The 19,902-nt window shown below is 50.4% G+C and overlaps 1 protein-coding gene across 1 annotated transcript; it reads left to right on the top strand.

The window, feature by feature from the left end:
* Positions 1-4,760: 4,760 nt before the first annotated feature.
* On the top strand, positions 4,761-19,893 carry LOC107119523 (the record flags this gene model as incomplete). The annotated part of the gene is made up of 3 exons (XM_015422011.1): positions 4,761-5,079; positions 18,783-19,133; positions 19,749-19,893. Coding segments are annotated over exons 1-3 (815 nt in total), but the record flags the coding sequence as incomplete, so codon positions are not given.
* Between the last annotated feature and the right edge of the window lie 9 nt (positions 19,894-19,902).

Below are 19,902 nucleotides of genomic sequence, written 5' to 3'. Positions count from 1 at the left end.
GTCAGTCACAGTTCTTTCAGAGGTGTTCTCTCAAGAGCAGTCCTTGAAACAGCTCTCTCAGCCCCGCGTGCCTCACAGGGTGTCCGTTGTGGGGAGGGGAAGGGAAAAGAGATTGTAAACTGCTCTGAGAACGGCAGAGTATAAATCCAATCTCCTCCTCCTCCTCCTGTCTTTTCTGACTTCTACCTGGTGAGTCCCTGTGCCATCTGTATAGCTTTGTTGTTTTGATCTGTTTTAACTATTTATTGCAGAAGATTTATTATGAAATGTTTTACTTCTTATTGTGAAATGTTTTTAACTCCTGTTGTCATCCGCTCTGAGCCCGCTCACGGGGAGGGCGGGATATAAGCCTAAATAAATAAATAAAAGATGCATCGACTTGAAGCTCTGCTCTTGGGGTGTTCTCTGTTCTTTTCAGGGCTTTTTGGTAGCCCCAGAAAATTAATACATCGTCTTATAGAAAAGAGTCCTTTTGTGGTTTGCTACTTGCTGCTTCAGGCCCTCCAATCACTCTGGGAAAATTGTGCCCCACCCATGGAATATCCCAACTCTAGCCCCCCACATTGAAGAGAAGAAGAAGAAGAGGAGGAGGAGACTGGATTTATACCCCACCCTTCACGACCCAAAGGTGTCTCAGAGCGGCTCACAAACTCCTTCCCCTTCCCCTCCCCACAACAGACACCCTGTGAGGTAAAAGAAGAAGAGGTTGGATTTATACCCCGCCCTTCACTACCCAAAGGTGTCTCAGAGCGGCTGACAAACTCTTTTCCCTTCCCCTCCTCACAACAGACACTTGACGTATATGTGGGGTACTAACACCAAAATTACTAGCGCAGTAGCAGATAAAGAAAACATTTACAAAGTGGTACACAGATGGTATTTACACCCATCTAGACTAGCTAAATATTCTCCAACAATTTCGGATTTGTAACAAAAATGTTTAATGTTGCTGAAATGGATAATTTAACAAACTTGTTAAAAGGGAAAGACCAATCATGTTTTGAAAATAATTGGAGTAAGCTGTATAAATGGAAAAGTTAAAGGTGAAGTGTAAGGCTTAAGAGTTTTAGTATGTGCTTTTTGATGAAAACCAATAAAGATTTATGGTTAAAAAAAGATAATTCATCCCATAGTATTTGCCATTATCATCTATGGGTGTGCATGTTGAATAATGAAGGCCCCTGCCACAGTGGGACCCCTCCACAAGCAGCTGCTGGTGTGACCTTGGGTCAGTCATAAGTTTTTTTCAGAGCTGTTCTCTCAAGAGCAGTCCTCAAGAGAGCTCTCTCAGCCCCACCTCCCTTCCAGGGTGTCTGTTGTGGGGAGGGGGAGGGGAAAGGAGATGGTAAGCCGCTCTGAGACTCCTTCGGATAGTGAAGGGTGGGGTATAAATCCAATCTCTTCTTCTCTTCTTCTTAAGAGTGGTGGACCCTAATCTGGAGAACCGGGTTCGATTCCCCACTCCTCCTCCACATGAAGCCTGCTGGGTGACCTTGGGCCAGTCACAGTTCTCTCTGAACTCTCTCAGCCCCACCTGCCTCACAAGGTGTCTGTTGTGGGGAAAGGAAGGGAAGGAGACTGTAAGCTGCTTTTAGACTCCTTAAGGTAAAAGGTAAAGGTTCCCTTGCTCGAAAGCCAGTCGAATCCGACTCTAGGGTTGCGGTGCTCATCTCCGTTTCAAAGCTGAAGAGCCAGCGCTGTCTGAAGACGTTTCCGTGGTCATGTGGCCGGCACGACTAAACACCAAGGCACACGGAATGCTGTTACCTTCCCACCGAAGTGGTCCCTATTTACCTACTTGCAATTTCTTGCTTTCGAACTGCTAGGTTGGCAGGAGCTGGAACTAGAGACAGGAGCTTACTCCGTCATGCAGTGCACTCGGGTCTCGAACTGCTGAACTACCGACCTTCCACAGCCTGCAGTTCAGCGTCTTAACCACTTGAGCCACCACAGCTCCATTAAAGACTCCTTAAAGAGGGATGTAAAAACCTTCCCTTCTCCTTCGTACGGCTGTTTCCGATGCCCCACTGTGTCAGTAGTATTAGTTCCTGTGGGCTCAGACAAGTGATGATGATCCCATGAGGAAAGCTGTCATTGGTAGTGGGTGTGCACTGTGGGGGAAATACAGGGCACGAGGGCCCTGAAGAGAGGGTGGAGAACTGAGCGGCAGGGAAGAACAAAAGAAGATCAGGGAAGGAGAGTTGAGCTGGAGGAGAAACATGGAGGATGGGATTGAGTGCGGAACACCCAGGAAGCCAGGAGTGACTAACAACGGTGGCAGCAACTGGGTAAAAAGGATGGAGTCCCGGGCGGGAAAGGAATCGATGGGTTGTCGCCCCATTTTTATTGCAATAGCCGCCCGAGCTTCAGCCACCCATCAAATGAATCAAGAATCCAGTAGCACCCTAAAGATCATTTATTTCAGGAGTGTTGACTCAACCCTGCCTTCACCAGGTGCACAGGAGTGCAATTCCATCAGGCCTGATTGATACGTAGAACAGATTAAGATCTGCTGCTGATCACGCTTCCCAAGAGGATCTTCTTCTTTTATTATCATCATTATTATTATTATTATTATTATTATTATTATTATTATTATTATTATTATTATTATTATTCTGAACAATATATTCAACAGTACATTCAGAGTACAAATTAATACCATGCAATAATCAACATTCTCAACCCGTAAGAGCCTTTTAAAAATATAACAGATCTTTGTAATAAGAGTTGTTTGGAGTCACTTCTTCGTCTACGAGATATTCCACTGCTGGGAACCAAGTCGCTTGAAAATCTTTTTGGTGAGAGACTATTTTACCATATACAAAGTGTTCCCAGATTCCTGCATTAACCACCACCGAGAAGTTTAAGTCTGTCATTGCTCTGTCATCGTTTACTGTTAATAAGGGTCCCGGTGCTGGCCAAGAGGAACTATGGCTGCAGTCACACGGAGCATTAGGCATGCTAGAGGGACGGAAGATAGGCGGATTTTCCGGGCGCGATCACACCGCCACATCTGGGAAGCGTAGAGCTCCTGTGGCGAACCCGAGGCTTCCCGCCGAAGATGCGCGGTTAAAAACTAGTAACTCGGAGGTACTAGTTTCCAGTAACCGTGGGGCAAGGGTGGGCGTCTGATCACGTTTCTGGTGGTAGTTCCAGCGCCCGCCCATGCCCCCTCATATAAAGGTTTTTTTTCCCAACTGTCCATGGGATGCGCACAAACACCCAACGGGGCATGCACACACTTTGGTGTCCGAAAAACCCCCACCCATTTGCCGCGCCGCTTCTTTGTGCAGGATTGTGGTGCGCTCGGCACCTCCCCCCTACCACGGGACCTCCACGGTACGTCTGCTGGCTCAACCGCGCGTTATTTTGCCCCGGGGCAAACAGCCACGCCCCCCCCCCATTTTCCTGCCCGTGTGACCCAGGCCTATGATGCGATATCTTGTGCGTCTTCCACGTTTCTGTGATATTGCCAGGCACGTGTGAGATTTTGGGTGCATTTCTCTCCACTCACAAATGTGTGTGTGGCCCATTTGCTGTGTTGCTAAGGAGATGAGGATGCCTGTGGTTCTTACTTGGAAATCAGAGGAGGGTTGAGGGGAAGGCCATGTTGGTTGTGTTCCCTGAAGTGGACCCCGAAAGGGGGAAACCTGCTTGTTCCAGAGTCTCCCGCCAGATAACCAAAGGATCTTTTGGTCAGTATATGTGGAGGTTTTATTCCTGTGTAACATTCCCAAGAAAAAAAGAGTAACAGAGGCCCCGGTCACACCACGCGAAAGGCACGAATGTCGGGCGGATTTTCGGGGCACGATCACACCGCAACATCTGGGAAGCGTAGCGTACCCGTGGCCAACCCGTGGCGTCCCGCCGAAGATGCGGAGTTAAAAAGTACCAAGGAAAGTGCACTAGTATCCGGAAAACGCGCGGCACAGGCGAGCGTCTGATCGTGGGAGCGCTAGTATCCCGTGGAATCTAACGCCCTTCCACGTCCCATCGCAAACCGGATGTTTTTCGAAGTGCATGCGCACAAACATGAAACTGAAAGCAGTGATGGACCACTGGTCTGATCCAGCAGGGTTCTTCTTAGGTTCTTATGAAGGCCTCGGCCTCTATGCCCTGTTGTTGTCCCTCCAGAGGAACTGGTTGGCCACTGCGTGAGACAGGAGGCTGGACTGGATGGACCACTGGTCTGACCCAGCAGGGCTCTTCTGATGTTCTAATGAAGGCCTCGGCCTCTCTGCCCTGCTGTTGGCCCTCCAGAGGAACTGACTGGCCACTGTGTGAGACAGGAGGCTGGACTAGGTGGAACCTCACTGGTCTGATCCAGCAGGGCTCTTCTGGTGTTCCAATGAAGGCCTCGGCTTCTATGCCCTGTTGCTGGCCCTCCAGAGGAACTGGTTGGCCCCTGTCGCCTCCCCATGCTGGACTAGATGGATGGACCACTGGTCTGATCCAGCAGGGCTCTTCTTGTGTTTTCCCGCCCCCAGCCACTAGCAGGGGATGAGGGTTGGGGTTGCCAGAACCATTTTGGGACGCTCCTGGAGACTTGGGGGTGGAGCCTGGGGAAGACAGGGACCTCCGTGGGGTCCAATGCCGTAGAGAGCCCACCTTCCAAAGCAGCCAGTCTCCAGGGGAGCGGATCTCTCTCTGTCGCCTGGAGATGAGCTGTAATTCTGGGGGGATCCCCCGGTCCCACCTGGAGGAGGCTGGCATCCGCCCCCCCCGCGCCCCCCGGCGACTGCAAGCCCGAACGTCCGATGGGGGCGAAGCCAGCCCGGCTCTGGGCGCCGGAGAGAGCAGACAGGCCGGAGCGCAAACTCCTCCCCGCCCGGGGCGGGTCAGGCCCGGGGAGAAGGGCTGGGCGGCCGCCGCCGGGTGCTGATAAAGCGGCCCGCGAGGGCTCCGGGCTGCTGCTGCTGCTGCTCCTTCCCGCTGCTCCCGGGCCGGCCATGGCGATCTGCGTGCTGGTCTGGGCGTCCGTGGTGGGCTTCCTGCTCTTCCTGCTCGTCCGATTCGCGCGGTACTCCGACGGCGACTTCACCCTGCAGTGGCTGGAATGGCGCGGCAAGAAGCCCGGTGAGCGAGTGTGAGCCAGGGCGCGCCCCCGGCCCTCGCGTGCGCAACGTGGCAGCGCCGGCGGCAAGGGGCGGCCCCGCGGTAACGCCATGGAGGTGGCCAAGCAGAGCGCTTCGGCGGTCAAGCACACTTGGGGGTGGGGGTGGGGGTCTCCTCTCCCTTTTGCCTAGATCCCAGGCCTAGATTTTCTTGCACATCGGCGTTAAAAGTAGGGAAACCCAGCGCTCGGGATATTTAGGGTGTGTGTAGGGGGTCTCTTCGGTGGGAAGGTAACAGCGTTCCGTGGGCCTTGGTGTTTAGTCATGCTGGCCACATGACCACGGAAACGTCTTCGGACAGCGCTGGCTCTTCGGCTTTGAAACGACCCTTGGGTCGGATTCGACTGGCTTTCGAGTAAGGGAACCTTTACCTTTTTAGGGGGTCTCTTTAGGGTGTGTGTGTGTGTGGGTGGGTCTTGCAAAGGGGCAGGGCGTCGGTTTGTCCCCCCCCACTGTTAACCTGCAAATGGGGACCTTCCAGTTGGTTCAGCGGATTAAATATGGGCGTGACGCTCGCGTGTGTGGGGGTCTCTTTGCAATTGCAAGTCTCTCAATACTGTATCTTATATTTCCGTCTAACAACGTTTAATTCTGAGTGTAAGCTTTGGTGTGCACGCGCACTTCATCAGATGAAGCGTGCATGTGCATGAAAGTTTATGCCCAGAATCAAGGTTCCCTCTAAGCTGAGGAGTCTTGTGAGCAAAAGTTCTACTTTGTGAGCTGCTGGCATTAAAGTTGTGAGCGAGCGATTCGACTACTGCATAAATTAGTTGGCTCTGGAGCCATCCTTCCAGAGCCAAGACAAAAATGTGTGAGCCAGAGGCTAAAAAACTATGAACGCTGCAATTAAACGTTGTTGGTCTTAAAGGTGCCACTGGACTCAAACTTTGTTCTGTTGCTTCAGACGAACATGGCTGCCCCATCTGAATCAATCTGTCTGTCTATGTGTCTGTCTCTCTGTCAATCTGTCTATCAATCTGTCTGTCCCTCCCTCCCCCCTTGCCTTTCACTCCAAATAGGGACCGAACGCGGCGTATGCCTTTCTCCTATCAATCTGTCTGTCTGTCCCTCGCTTTCCCTTCACCAGTTTGGTGTAGTGGTTAAGTGCACGCACTCTAATATGGGAGAACTGAGTTTGATTCCCCACTCTTCCACTTTCAGCTGCTGGATGACCCTCGGCAAGCCGTAGTTCTGTCAGAGCTGTTCTTGAGAGAGCAGTTCTCGGAAGAGCTCTCTCAGCCCCACCTACCTCACGGGGTGTCTGTTGTGGGGAGTGGAAGGGAAAGGAGTTTGTAAGCTGCTTTGAGACTCCGAGTGAAGGGCAGGGTATAAATCCAATCTCTTCTTCTTCTTTTACCCCAAATGGGGACCGAAAGCAGCATATGCCTTTCTCCTGTCAATCCGTCCGTCTGTCTCTCCCCCCACCTCGCCTTTCACCCCAAATGGGGACCAAAAGCGGCCTACATCTTTCTATTTCCCTTTGGTTTATCTTCAAAACCTAATGTACCTCTTGGCCTCACCTACCTCACAGGGCTGTTGTGCGGATAAAAGAGAGGAGAGGAGAATGGCGTAAGCCGCTTGGGGAGCAGAGTCCGGGTACAAATGAAGTAAATAAATAAGTGCAACAACCCCGTGAGGTAGAACAGCTGGAGACAAACAAGATTTTTGGGGTATGAGCTTTGGAATGTCAAGAATGGTCAGATACTGGGCCGGAATCTAGGTCTCCTGCTGCAGACCAACGCAGCTGCCCTCTGAAACCTGTGGGGCAGGGTAGGCTGGGAGCATGTGACTGGCCCGAGGTCACCCAGCGGGCCTCCACGGCAGAGCAGAGACTCAAACCTGGGCCTCCCAGGTTGCAGTCCGAAACTCTAACCGCTGCACCACGATTTGAATCAAGCGAGTTGCAAACTGATGATATTCTGCGGGTGACCTACCTCTCGGAGTCACAGGGGGACCATCGAGCAGGGGAAAGGAGAAGCCTAAGGCCTTGCCCTTAGATACGTCCTTCCCCTCCCTCTCCAACCAGCAGCTTGCTATCTGGACGGGCAACAACAGTAGTAGCGTCAATAAAGCATCAGCGATAAGACAGCGACAGTTAAGAATGCATCCAATTGCAACGCGATAAGATCCTGGCGATCCAAAAGGAGCCTCTCAAAACCACAAAGTGAAAACAAAGACCGGGCGCGGGAGGTAAAGCAACTGCAAAGAACCCAAAAGGGTGGGGAGGGTGGAAATGTTTTTCACCTTGTACCTAAAGGAAAGCTCGTGCGCTGCCAGGCAAACCTCTGTGGGAGAGGGGCTTCCAAAGCGTGGCACGGGCTCTTTTTGTAGCAGGTCCTCCTTTGCATATTAGGCCACACACCCCTAATGTAGCCAATCCTCCAAGAGCTTACAGAGCTGCTCTTACAGGAGCTACTGTAAGCTCTTGGAGGATTGGCTACATTAGGGGGGTGTAGCTTAATATGCAAATGAGTACCTGCTACAAAAAGAGCCCCTGCCTCTCGTGCTCACCTGCCTCGCTCCTGCACAGAAGTTTTGTTGTCCACTTTGGCTTCCAAACGGCATTGTTAGCTTTAATTTCTGGAGCATCCGCCTGGCATCATGAGAACATAAGACCACTGGATCAGATCAATAGTCTACCTAGTCTAGCATCGTGTCTCGTTCAGTGGCCGGCCAGTTCCTCTGGAGGGCCAACGACAAGGCATAGAGGCCGAGGCTTCACCCTGATCTTGCCTCCTGGCTCTGGGAGTCAGAGGGTTAGTGCCTCTGAATGTGGAGGTTCCCCTCAGCTACCATAGCTAGTAGCCACCGATAGACTTCTCCTCCATGAATCTATCTACTCCCCTTTTAAAGCTGTTTATTCCTGTGGCTTTCACTACATCCCCTGGCAGCGAATCCCACATTTTGATCGCTCTCTGTGTAAAGTTGTCTTTCCTTTTGTCCATCCTGAACCTACTGCCCGTCATGCTCCAACTGTCCTGTGCCTGTCCTCTGTACGCTCTTTCCCAAACCTACTTTGTTCTGATCTTTTGGGGAAGAGCGCAGTTGAAGCACATTGTCATGCCATCTGGATCAGGGGTCCTCAACCTTTTCCTTGGAATTCTGATAACGCTTGGTGGGCACAGTCACAAAAATGGGTGCCCCAGGAGGCAAAGCTTTTCTGGGCAAAAGTGTCACTTGGCCTTTAAAAGCACTCAGTGGGTACCAGGAAAGGTGTTGGTGAATGCCATAGCGCCAACAGGCACCATGTTGGGGACCCCGATCTAGACGGATAAACGTGCATTTTCTTGCCCTGCAAAAAGGTGCTGCCCACATCGGTGACGTTTTCCCTACCATCAGCCCCCAGGGGACACCATTTCCCCCTGCTGAGGGCCTTTTAAGGACCTTTTAAAAACATCAGTCGTCGCCAATGTTCCCTCTAAACTGTGGAGTCTCGTGAGCAAAAATTCTACTTTGTGAGCTGCTGGCATTAAAGTTGTGAGCAAGCAGTTTGGCTACTGCATCAATTATATTGCTCTGGAGCCCTCCTTCCTGAGCTAAGACAAAAATGTGTGAGCCGGAGGCTAAAAAACTGTGAGCTAGCTCACACTAACTCAGCTTAGAGGGAACACTAACCCCTCCCCAAAGGGGATCATGAGAGGGAGGGCAGGAAGGGTTGCATTAGTGCTTAGTTCTTGTGACCCTTTCTTACACGTGCAGGGAACACTAACATCGCCATAACTCTATAACATGGTGGCGAAAAGATGGCAGAGGGAAATGGTGGAGAATGTGCATAAAACACACTGTGGAAAGATAGGAACATTGTTGGGATATGTACAAGTTGCTTACACGGTTCACTCAGTCATTATAGAGTTATGTTGTTAGTAAGCACGAAATGGTGTAGCTAACCTTGTAACCAATTAAAGGTAGACTTCAGTCATGCTGGCGGGGGGGGGGGAATTATAGGTGGGGTTAGTTAAATGAAGTGATCTATAGTCCTGTAATTGGCTAATCGATATATAGGATGTTTGCATGTTTACTACCAGTGTCTGCTCTCTGTCTGTGAGCAAGAAGGCATTTAGTTTTTTTTTTACCAATCAACAGTAAACGTGTAGTCAGAATAGCTAAGACTCTTTTCTTTACTTTCTTCCAAATGGAACTACCCTCCCTTTTGTTTTCTAGGAAAGTTATGTTTTCTTTTAAGCTCAGACTAACACCTGGGTGTGCTCTGTTTACTTGGCTAACTCTGCAACTCTTAAAAGCAAAAAAACCCTGTGGAAACACCGAACCATAGAGCTGGAGGGGACCTCAGGGGTCATTTAGTCCAACCCCTTGTGCAATGCAGGAAATTCACAACTTCTTCCACCACCACCCAGTCCCCCAGTGACCCCTGCTCCATGCCCAGAGAAAGGCAAGAAAACCTCCAGGATCCCTGAGCCAATCTGGCCTGGAGGAAAATTCCTTCCTGACCCCAAAGTGGTGATTGGCATTACCCTGGGCATGTAAGATGGGCAGTGGCTCCTCTCTTCTTGCCCTCCCTCTCATGATCTGTCTGAGGAAGCTGCACTGCCCATGTGCATGCCTCTGTAGTTGCAAAATGCGAAACAGAGAATCTTTGGTGTGTAGAAACAGCCCCTGTTGGTGTTCAGCCCAACGTCTGGGGAAGGACTGGTGGGGAATATGTGAACTCACGCTCTTGTGCAAACCCAGTTCTGCGCTTGTTTGTGTAGAATGAACATATGAAGCTGCCTTCTACTGAATCAGACCTACTGAATCAGACCCTTGGTCCATCTAGGTCAGGGGTACCGGCAGTACCTCTCCAGGGACTCAAGCTGAGGTCTTCCACATCACCAACTGCCTGGTCCTTTTTAACCAGAGATGGTGGGGATTGAACTTGGGACCTTCTGCATGCCAAGCAGAAGCTCTACCACTAAGCCCTCCCCAAAGGGAATCATGAGAGGGAGGGCAGGAAGGGTTAGTTCTCGTGGCCCTTTCTTACACGTGCAGGGAAATGCTGATTGCCACTTTGTGGTCAGGAAGCCATTTTTCTCCAGGCCAGTTTGGCTGGAGATCCTGGAGGTTTTTTTGTCATCTTCTGAGCATGGAACAGGGATTTCTGCAGGTGTGTGTGTGTGGGGGGAGATATTTGTGAATGTCCTGCGTTGTGCAGGGGGTTGGACTAGATGACCCCGGAGGTCCCTTCCAGCTCTATGATTCTATGAAAGTCCCTCTGTGTTCAGTGGGGCTCCCTTCCATGTAAGCGAGCACAGGGACTCAGCTTTTGGAAATGCCCCTGCAATGGAATTGCTATGCCAGTGTATTGTGCACTGTAATTCCAGAAACATAATACCTCTCAATGACTGCCTGCCTGCCCGCCCGCTTCTTTTGTGCCAGATTCTCACTTGCTGTGTTAGTCGAGAGCCCTAACCGATGGAATGTGCATTCCAGCGGTTGCAAACACACCCTTTTACCAGTTTTTAAAATCACACTGTCCAAAGCAGTTAAAACTGGAAGCAACTAACAAGGCAAGCTGGGCTCATCCCTTGCTAGATAATAAATAACTGTAAAGTGCTTGGGTGTTGTTGTTTTTTTTTTAAAAAAAGCTAAAATCACTGACAGAGGAAAACAAAGACGCTATTGTTGAAGGAAATGCCTGCACGCACATGTTAGAAGCTTCCCAAGCGTTTATGAAAGCCAAAATGTTTGCATGCGCGTGTTTGTAGCTCTCGGCCTTTGACGGGAAGCTGTGTTGCAACAGTGACTTGTGACCTTTAAAGTCAAATACAGAGGAAACACCAGCGTTGTCTTCAGTCCTGCTTGAAACTATGGTAGAGAGCTAAGGTCCCAACATTTTTCAGCCTGTGGGCACGTTCAGAAGCCTGACACAGGATGGTGGGCGCAGCCACAAAAATGGCTGCTGCTGGAGGTGGGGCCAGCAACAAAAATGGCTGCTGCTGGAGGCAGGGTCAGCAACAAAAATGGCTGCTGCAAGAGGCGGGGCCAGCCGCAAAATACCAGGGAGCGCGGTTATGTGTAACTCTGATAGTAGGTCTTCAGCATTTTAGGCAGAAGCTTTGCTTAAGAGGATGCCTCTTTAAAAAAATGACATGGCGTTGAAAAATATTTTCTTTCATGCGCACAGAATTGAGTATGCATCTTGAGCTAGCTGCCCTGACTCCGGTCGATGCCAGAGGGGCCACTGGAGGTGGTGGGAAAACCAACAGACGGCTGCCTGATGGCCGTAGTTGGCACACAGGGACATACGGGAGGAGAGGGTCCCACTTTTATATTCCGCTTTTCTCCAAGCAGGGCTCGAAGCGGCCTACAAGAAAAATGTATAAACAAACAAGGGCACATCAAACAAACAGCCCCCCCCCCAAGACAAGTAGGCCTCAGGGTGGTGCTTAATTCGTTGGCTGGTGTGATTGAAGTCACAGGCTGTGAGCCACACTGCTAAACCCTTGCCCTTTGTCCAGTGCCTCTGGCCACGCCCAGCTTTCATAAAAGTAACTGAGGCAAAGGCTATGCTCAGCAGAGATGTTTTTCCTCTTCCTCCCTCCCTCCCTTCTTGCAAAAAAACCCCTTTGCCCATAATAGTGGTGGAGCTGTGGCTCAGGGGAAGGGCTTCTGCTTTGCATGCAGAGGGTCCCTGGTTCAATCCCCGGCATCTCCGCTTAAAAGGATCAGTCAGAACAGATAAAAAGAGGTACTTCTTCATTACAACGGATAAAAGGAAGTTCTTCTTCACCCAAAGAGTATCACGTGGGATTCAGTGCCACAGGAAGTGGTGGCGGCCACAAGCACAGACAGCTTCAAGAGGGGATTGGATGAACCTATGGAGCAGAGGTCCATCAGTGGCTCTTAGCCACAAGGTATAAACGGAACACTCTGTCTGGGCCAGTGATGCTCTGTATTCTTGGTGCTGGGGGGGGGGGACAACAGTGGGAGGGCTTCTGGAGTTCTGGCTCCACTGGTGGACCTCCTGACGGCTCCTCGATTTTGGCCACTGTGTGACACCGAGTGTTGGCCTGAATGGGCCATTGGCCTGATCCAACATGGCTTCTCTTATGTTCTAGTAGTTGATGCAAAAGATCTCCGCTTGAGACCCTGGAGCACTGCTGCTGCTTAGAGCCAGCAGGACTTGGCAAGAAATGGTTTGACTCAGGCTAAGGCATTTGCATGTAACTGCATGAATTCAGGCGCCTGCGTGTGCCTGTGTGAGTTGGGGTTGCCTTGGACTTCAGCTCCAAGCACAGGCTGTTGAGTCATTCATGTATTTACTTCATCTATACCCCACCTTCTCCTCCCTGGGGACCCAAGGCCGCTCCCACCCTTCTCCTCCCCTCCCCTCTGTTTTATCCTCACAACAACCCTGTGAGGTAGGCTAGGCTGACAGTCTGTGACTGGCCCAGGGTCACCCACTGAACTTCTGAGTACTACGCCACACTGTCTGCGCTTGATGCAGGCAGCCGTCCCCTTTTTGCCCTCAGATCTTGGAATCCTGGAGATTTCTTTTCCATTGTCACAACTAGGCTTTGCCAACAGGCCTGGCCAGCAGTGTCCTGTCCCTTTAAGAGAGGCCTAATGGATGCTATTTACCAGGTGAGGTTGTTTATCTCCTTGCCACCAACCACTGCCCACTTCCACACGTCAAGCCTTTATTAAACAGACTAGATAGCAACCCGAGTAGCCCAGCCTAGCCGGAGCTTGTTGGAACTGGGAAGCTAAGCAAGGTTGGCTTTGGCCAGTATTTGGGTGGGAGCCCAGCAAGGAAGCCCAGGGTTGGTACGCAGAGGCAGGCAATGGCAAAACCACCTCTGAACGCCTCTTACCTTGGAAGATGGCACTCAATTATTATTCTTGAAGGGACTGGGCCTTTTTTCTTTCTCTGTCCATCAGGCAAACCTAGTGATTAGTCTTATGCTCCTGCAGAGGACAGGGGGTTGGACTAGATGGCCTGCAAGATCCCTTCCAACTCTAACATTCTGTGATTCTATTATTCTAGTCACGCGGCACCCTGTTCCTTTTGTTATTTTAAAAGAAATAGACAAATATTATTATTATTATTTATTTGATTTATATCCCGCCCTCCCTGAGGCTCAGGGCGGCTCACATGTGGCAAAGCCGAGGCATAAAATACAATAAAACATATAATAAAATACAACATTTAAAACCACAGTAAACTCCATCCTATAACACAGTGCTGTGCCTATATTAGTCATCCAAGATGGGAACAACCACCCAAATTTGGCGGCCAGCTATCTCAGTAGCGCGGTCTCCTGCTACGCTGTCTATAAACTTCTGCTAGGCCATGCTTGCCCCCCTTTAGTAGGGCAGTCGATGACACACTGCCTCGGTGGTGGGATAGTGGCAGCGGCGGCTCCTACTCGAAAGCCTGGTGGAAGAGCTCCGTCTTACAGGCCCTGCGGAACTGCACAAGGTCCCGCAGGGCCTGGATCTCCACTGGGAGCTCGTTCCACCAGGTAGGAGCCGCCATCGAGAACGCCCTAGCCCTAGTAGGGGCAAACGTAATCTCTCGGGGGCCTGGAACTTCCAGGAGATGGAGACTCTGAACAAGAGCCACCACCCCCCAATCCTTCAGCTGTGAATTGACTGAATTCAATAACGTACCCCGAGGTCCCTCCTTTGGTCAGTTGTGAACTTGTTGCTGGTCGGTTTTACCCGATGACCCCAAATTCTAGTATGCTGGGACCAGTGCTCCCTCTAAGCTGTGGAGTCTTGTGAGCAGAAATTCTACTTTGTGAGCTACTGGCATTAAAGTGTTGAGGGATTGATTTGGCTGCTGCATAAAGTAGTTTGCTCTGGAGCCCCGTCCTTCCTGAGCTGAGACAAAAATGGGTGAGCCGGAGGCTAAAAAACTGTGAGCTGGCTCACACTAACTCCGCTTAGAGGGAACACTGGCTGGGACCTTTCTTGGCTATCAGAGGGGTTTTCAAACAGACTCTACTGCAGTTGGGTGTGGGAGGCTCCAGTTCCAAAGCTGGGGGAGGAGATTCTGGGTAGACAGAGAAGAGGTGGTTGGCTTCTTCGAGCCTCCTCCTCTGCCTTGCATCCCCATTAAGAGACGGGGTGGGAGGCTTACGGGATGGCGTCCTGTGACAGCTTTCCAGCTGTGTAATCACAAGTGGCGTTGCCACATTGTGGGATGCTCTAGGATTTCCTTGGAACTCAGTGGTAAAAACTGTAGAGTTTTGGGGAATCCTAGAGCATCCCGTGAAGCGATGTCACCGCATTGCGGGATGTTCTAGGATTCTCCTGGAACTCCATGGTAAAAAAAAATAGAGTTTTGGAGAATCCTAGAGCATCCTGTGATGTGGTGTCGCCGTATTGCGGGACGCTGTAGAATTTCCCTGGAACTCCATGGTGAAAAAAAAAGCCATAGAGTTTTGGGGAATCCTAGAGCATCCCGTGATCCAGTGTCACCACATTGCGGGACAGTCTAGAATTTCCCTGGAACTCCATGGTAAAAAAACAAACATAGACCCTAGAGCATCCCGTGACACAGCGATGTCACTTTTGGCTCTGTGGCTAGAAAGGCCATAATGGGACATCATTTCAGTACCTGCATCTCCCCCCCCCCTTTTGCAAGAGCAAGGGCGGCAAGAGCTCTCTCAGCCCCAGCGGATAAATGGCAGCACTGACTGTCCGTTCCAAGATGTTTGGCTCAGTCCCAGCCACTGGCAACGTGGGAGGCCTGTGTATAGGAAAATTGATTCCTAAAGCCTTCATGTATCCCTTGTGTGATTCCTATAACCTTCTGTATCTCTTGTAATGCTATAGGCTTCATGTTTCCCCCTTTTGGAATGTATGTTGCTGACCCCCTGTTGCTTTGATTTCCTCTCGAGGCCGAAGCATGGCAGAGAGGCACGTAGGCAAAGTGGGTTGGGCTGGTATCAGCTTACTGCAGGAGGATGATGCTCAGACCCAACCTACCCCCCACCCATTTACCATGGCAACGCCAAATTTGGAAAGTACCTGTCTCATTCTGGTTGGCTCCTGGCCAGGGCCGGTATAATGAGATTGGAGTTCAAATTGTCTAACCCAGAGAGAGAGAGCTCAGAACTTTCTGGCTTCTTGTCTGTTATGTGAATCTGTGCCTGTCTATCTGAGGTCTCAGCCATGTGGCCTGAGACAAAGGACTTGCTTGTGAGCTGACCACATGGCTCCATGCTTGTACAAAGATGGAACTCTAGTTTCTAAAGATACTTGGACTATTCCAATGGACTGTATACTTGGACATTTTGGACTATGGATCATCCTGGTAATTATGCATATCTCTAATGTCTAGTTAGGGCCAAAGGGCCATAGGTTTTTCTTGTTTTCAGTATTTCCTGTAGTCTAATTGCAAGTTCTGTGTTAAATAAACTTTTACTCTAGTTATAAATATTGTCTGCTTGATGTGCAAACTGACTCCAAGGCTAAACTCTTGTGCCTAGCTGGCTGTGCTACCATTAAATCTTAAACGTGTATCTCTGAGGAGGTGTTAGAGCTGGGCCTGGTGGTTATTGTATTGCGAATATAGGAGTCCTTCCCTCATTCCTAGACAGGCGTGGGGGCAGGATCCTGTACAGCCTGGGCCACCATGACCGGTGGCTGTGGTTTTGCAAATGCTCGAGCCCGTTCAGAAACAAGGCCTACCTCAAAAATTTGGCAGCTGCCATGTTAAGAACATAAGAGAAGCCAGTGCTGGATCAGGCCAATGGCCCATCCAGTCCAACACTCCGTCACTCAGTGGCCAAAAATACCAGGTGCCATCAGGAGGTCCAGCAGTGGGGCCAGGACACTAGAAGCCCTCCCACTGCTGCCCCACTCAAGCACCAAGAATACAGAGCATCACCTGCCCCAGACTGAGAGTGCCTATCTATACCTTGTGGCTCATAGCCACTGATGGACCTCTGCTACTTTGGTTGTTTTTCTAAATCTGTCCCATATAAAACATTTGTAAACTCCTCTATCCAAAAGGCTGATAGTGGCAGACGACAACAAGTTTGAAAACACTTCACATATGTATGTAAAACCCACCTCGATTAAACAAATTACACCTAAACCGCATCTCCATATCTTACACAAATATTGTCTCGCTGGGGTGTATTGCGATGCCCAGATGAACAGCACCCAGAGGCCCTTTCTGAAAAACAAAGCCATGTCTTACAGGCCCTTCTGAAAGCCCAAAGGGGTTGTCGAATGTCCTCCTGGACATGATTCCAGAAATGGGGAGAGCTACTGCCACCATCCTTTCTCACAGATATGAGGAACAGCATCGGATGAGATGAGACTGAATACACATGGACACATGAAACTGCCAGTTTGGTGTAGTGGTTAAGTGCTTGGACTCTAATCTGGGAGAACCGGGTTTGATTCCCCACTCCTCCACTTGCAGCTGCTGGATGACCTTGGGCAAGCCATAGTTCTCACAAGAGCTGTCCTTGAAAGGGCAGGTCTTGAAAGAGCTCTCTCAGCCCCACCTACCTCACAGAGTGTCTGTTGTGGGGAGGGGAAGGGAAAGGAGTTTGTAAGCCGCTCTGAGACTCTTCTTATATTGAATCAGACCCTTGGTGTCTACTCAGACCGGCAGCAGCTCTCCGGGGTCTCAGGCTGAGGTCTTTCACATCACATCCTACCAGATCCTTTGAACCCGATCCACCGTAGTGGTGGAATGAGCTCCCAGAAGAGATCAGGGCCCTGAGAAAGCTTTTATGGTTCCGCAGGGCCTGCGAGACGGAGCTCTTCCACCAGGCCTTCGATTAAGGGGCCGCACTATACACCGAAGAGTGTCCCTGTGCCTTGGCTCTACCATCCTTATTTCAGCCTGGGCTCGGCTTATCACATAATAGTTGGAGAACTGAGCTAGTGTGAACATCATTGGAATATACGGCTGCCTAAGCCATTTTATGGAGCTGCGGTGGCTCAAGTGGTTAAGACGCTGAACTGCAGGCTGTGGAAGGTCGGTAGTTCAGCAGTTCGAGACCCGAGTGTGCCGCATGACGGAGTGAGCTCCCGTCTCTAGTTCCAGTTCCTGCCAACCTAGCAGTTCGAAAGCAAGAAATTGCAAGTAGATAAATAGGGACCACTTCAGTGGGAAGGTAACAGTGAGGAATTTCAGACAGGCGCTTTCTCCCGGTAGGGAACCGATTCCTAACCGGGTTCTGGTCTGTCATTTCAGACAGAACCCGGTTGTGAATCGGTTCCCTACCGGGATGAAGTGGCATTTCACACAGGAAAGCCTCTCTTCCGTATAGGAACCGGGATCTCAACATTCAGCAGTGCTGCAGAACTGTGCAGAGAGTCTAACAAGGCTCACGGCTCTGCTGGAGATGGAGCTCCAGACGAGGCAGGGTGCTGAAACCTCAGCACCCGTGAGCCGTGAGAGTGGGAGGGGGAAAAGGAAGAGTGCGGGGTGTCCAAGGGAGAGGCTTTCACCCTAACATAACTAATCAGTTCTGTGTAAACGTTTAGTGTTGCGTTGCTTGGTTCATACTAACAGTTCATACTAACACAGTTTCTGATGTTGGGTTAGGGAGGGGTTGGGAGCCTTATCTGTTCAGAAATAAAATTTTGTCTTCTTGTTTTACAAACATAAGACCCAGATTCTCTATTGTTGTCTCATTTCTGCCCTTGGGGGGTTTTCTTTGGGGGGGGTGTGCCCTAGTGGATTAACAATCTGGGGTTCTATGTGGAGTCCTGCCCTAAATAATGGGATGGGGGGGGAATGTTCCCTCTAAGTCCTGTGAGCATAAACTCTGCTTAGTAACTTTGCTGTTATTAAAGGTGCAAGCAAGCAATTCGGATATGCCATAAAATCTCCCTTGGGACTCACAGCAGGGGGATATATCATCAAGGGTATTCAAGGGATATATCATTTACTGACAACTGTTTAAATAAAGCATTCACCTAATGGAACAAGAAATATCAAAACGTAAAAAGCAGAGCTACACACCACATGAAATGTCAAAAGGTTGCCTGGTCATTCCTGGCTACACTACTGCATTTGGGGAGGGGGGAAGGTTTATCAGATGGGGCTGTACACTTTGAGGTTTAGAATCAATTCCTGCCCTTAGTGACACATGAGGAGCCCTCACTACTAAACACATCATATTTACCAGTTCATTTGCTGAGAGTCATGGGGGGGTGGGTAGGGTGGGGTGGGGGGGTTTCCAGGTCCTAGTTGGATGACTCCAGTGGTTATTGGGCTTGAGCCTGGGGAGAACAGGAGTGCCAATGGAGTACAATGAAGCCCTCCCAGCCAATGCTCCCTCTAAGCTGTGGAGTCCTGTGCAAGAAATCAGTTTAGTGACTTTGCTGGTATGAAAGGTGCAAGCGAGCAATTGGGCTGCTGCATTTACAGGTGTTCCCTGGAGACATCCTTCAACGCAAGTCTATAAGGATTTGGGGCTTGAAAAAGCGGGCTGTCCACTGTTTAAAACGAGCTCGCAAACAGTTCCATCCCAAGCTTTCACTTCTGTCCCTTTAAATCCTCCAGTAAAATCGCGCGGTTAGGGTTCCATCCCAAGTTTTCACTTCTGTCCCTTTAAATCCTCCAGTAAAATTGCGCGGTTCCAGGCACGGCCAATGGGAGCGCTATCGCGATACATTGAAACATCGCGATAGCGAAAAAACGCGGTACCGTTATGCACGTTACTTTTTTACATTTTCAAACTTTTCTAGGAGCAATGGCAGCCCCCCAACGACGAGGAGCCTTCTGGTCGGACGAGGAGGTGGAGGCCATGCTCCACATCCTCATAGAAGGCAGAATGGGACCCCAGGTGATGCCCAGCACACACCTGAAAAACATGAGGCTGTTTTCCAGGGTGGCCATGTCTCTGGGGGCGAGAGGTCACCACCGCTCCGGGGATCAGGTCTGCTCGAAATTCAAGAGGATTAAGGGGGACTTTTATAATGCCATGGAGGCATTTAGGGGCTTACCCCCAGCACACTCCAGGCCCCCCTATTTCAACCTCCTTGAGGAGCTATGGATCCAGGCAGACCAGCCACACTGGACCCACCGAAGACACGCTGGTGAGTATTCCCCCCCACCACCACCCTGTATGTATCTCCTGTCCTTTCTCCGAGTTAGTTCTTGCACTTGGAAAATCTGTGTTCCATCCCCTAAATAGCCATAGTGCCTTTAAGGGGGGGGGGGGAATCAGGAAGCCTTGATCCCATATAGTTTGGAGATTGGGGGGGGGGGATGCTGGAGAATGGGTGCCTGAGCTTGGGTAGACCAGAGGCATCACTTGGAGAACATCCAATGAACATATGTAAATGCTTGCAGTTCCCCAGATTGTTTCAGAATCCAAGGTGGCAAAGTGTTATTTAAGGTAGAAGCTTCTGTGTGCATGCACACTTCATCAGATACAGTGAAGTGTGCAGGCACACAGAAGCTTCTACCTTAAATAAAACTTTGTGGGTCTTAAAGGTCGCCCTGGACCCAGAGTTTGATCTGCTGCCTCAGACAAGCTACCTCTCCTGGATTACAGTGCTATTTATGAATATTTTCCAAACCCAGATGGCAACCTTAGTTTGGAGTGACTTATGAGGTGCTGGATACTGAAAGGTGTTTGTGGACCCTCCTCATGACTATAACTGGTGGTTAATTTCATTTGCATATGCCATTTCTGTGATCTTCTGCAGCCGCCCGGCAGGGCACATGGGAGGCCAGGGCACAGCAACAGGTCCAGGAGAAGGAGGAGGAGGCGGAAGAGGAGCAGGGGGCCGCGGCTGCAGAGAACCCACCCCCTCCAGGACAGGAGGCTCCTGCGGCTGAAGGTATGCATATGTTCAGCAG

This window comes from Gekko japonicus, unplaced genomic scaffold, assembly GCF_001447785.1.
Source record: "Gekko japonicus isolate JY-2015 unplaced genomic scaffold, Gekko_japonicus_V1.1 scaffold166, whole genome shotgun sequence".
Classification (NCBI taxonomy): Eukaryota; Metazoa; Chordata; class Lepidosauria; order Squamata; family Gekkonidae; genus Gekko; species Gekko japonicus.
The sequence above is the reverse complement of the archived record's forward strand: the minus strand, read 5'-3'. Positions and strand labels throughout refer to the sequence as shown.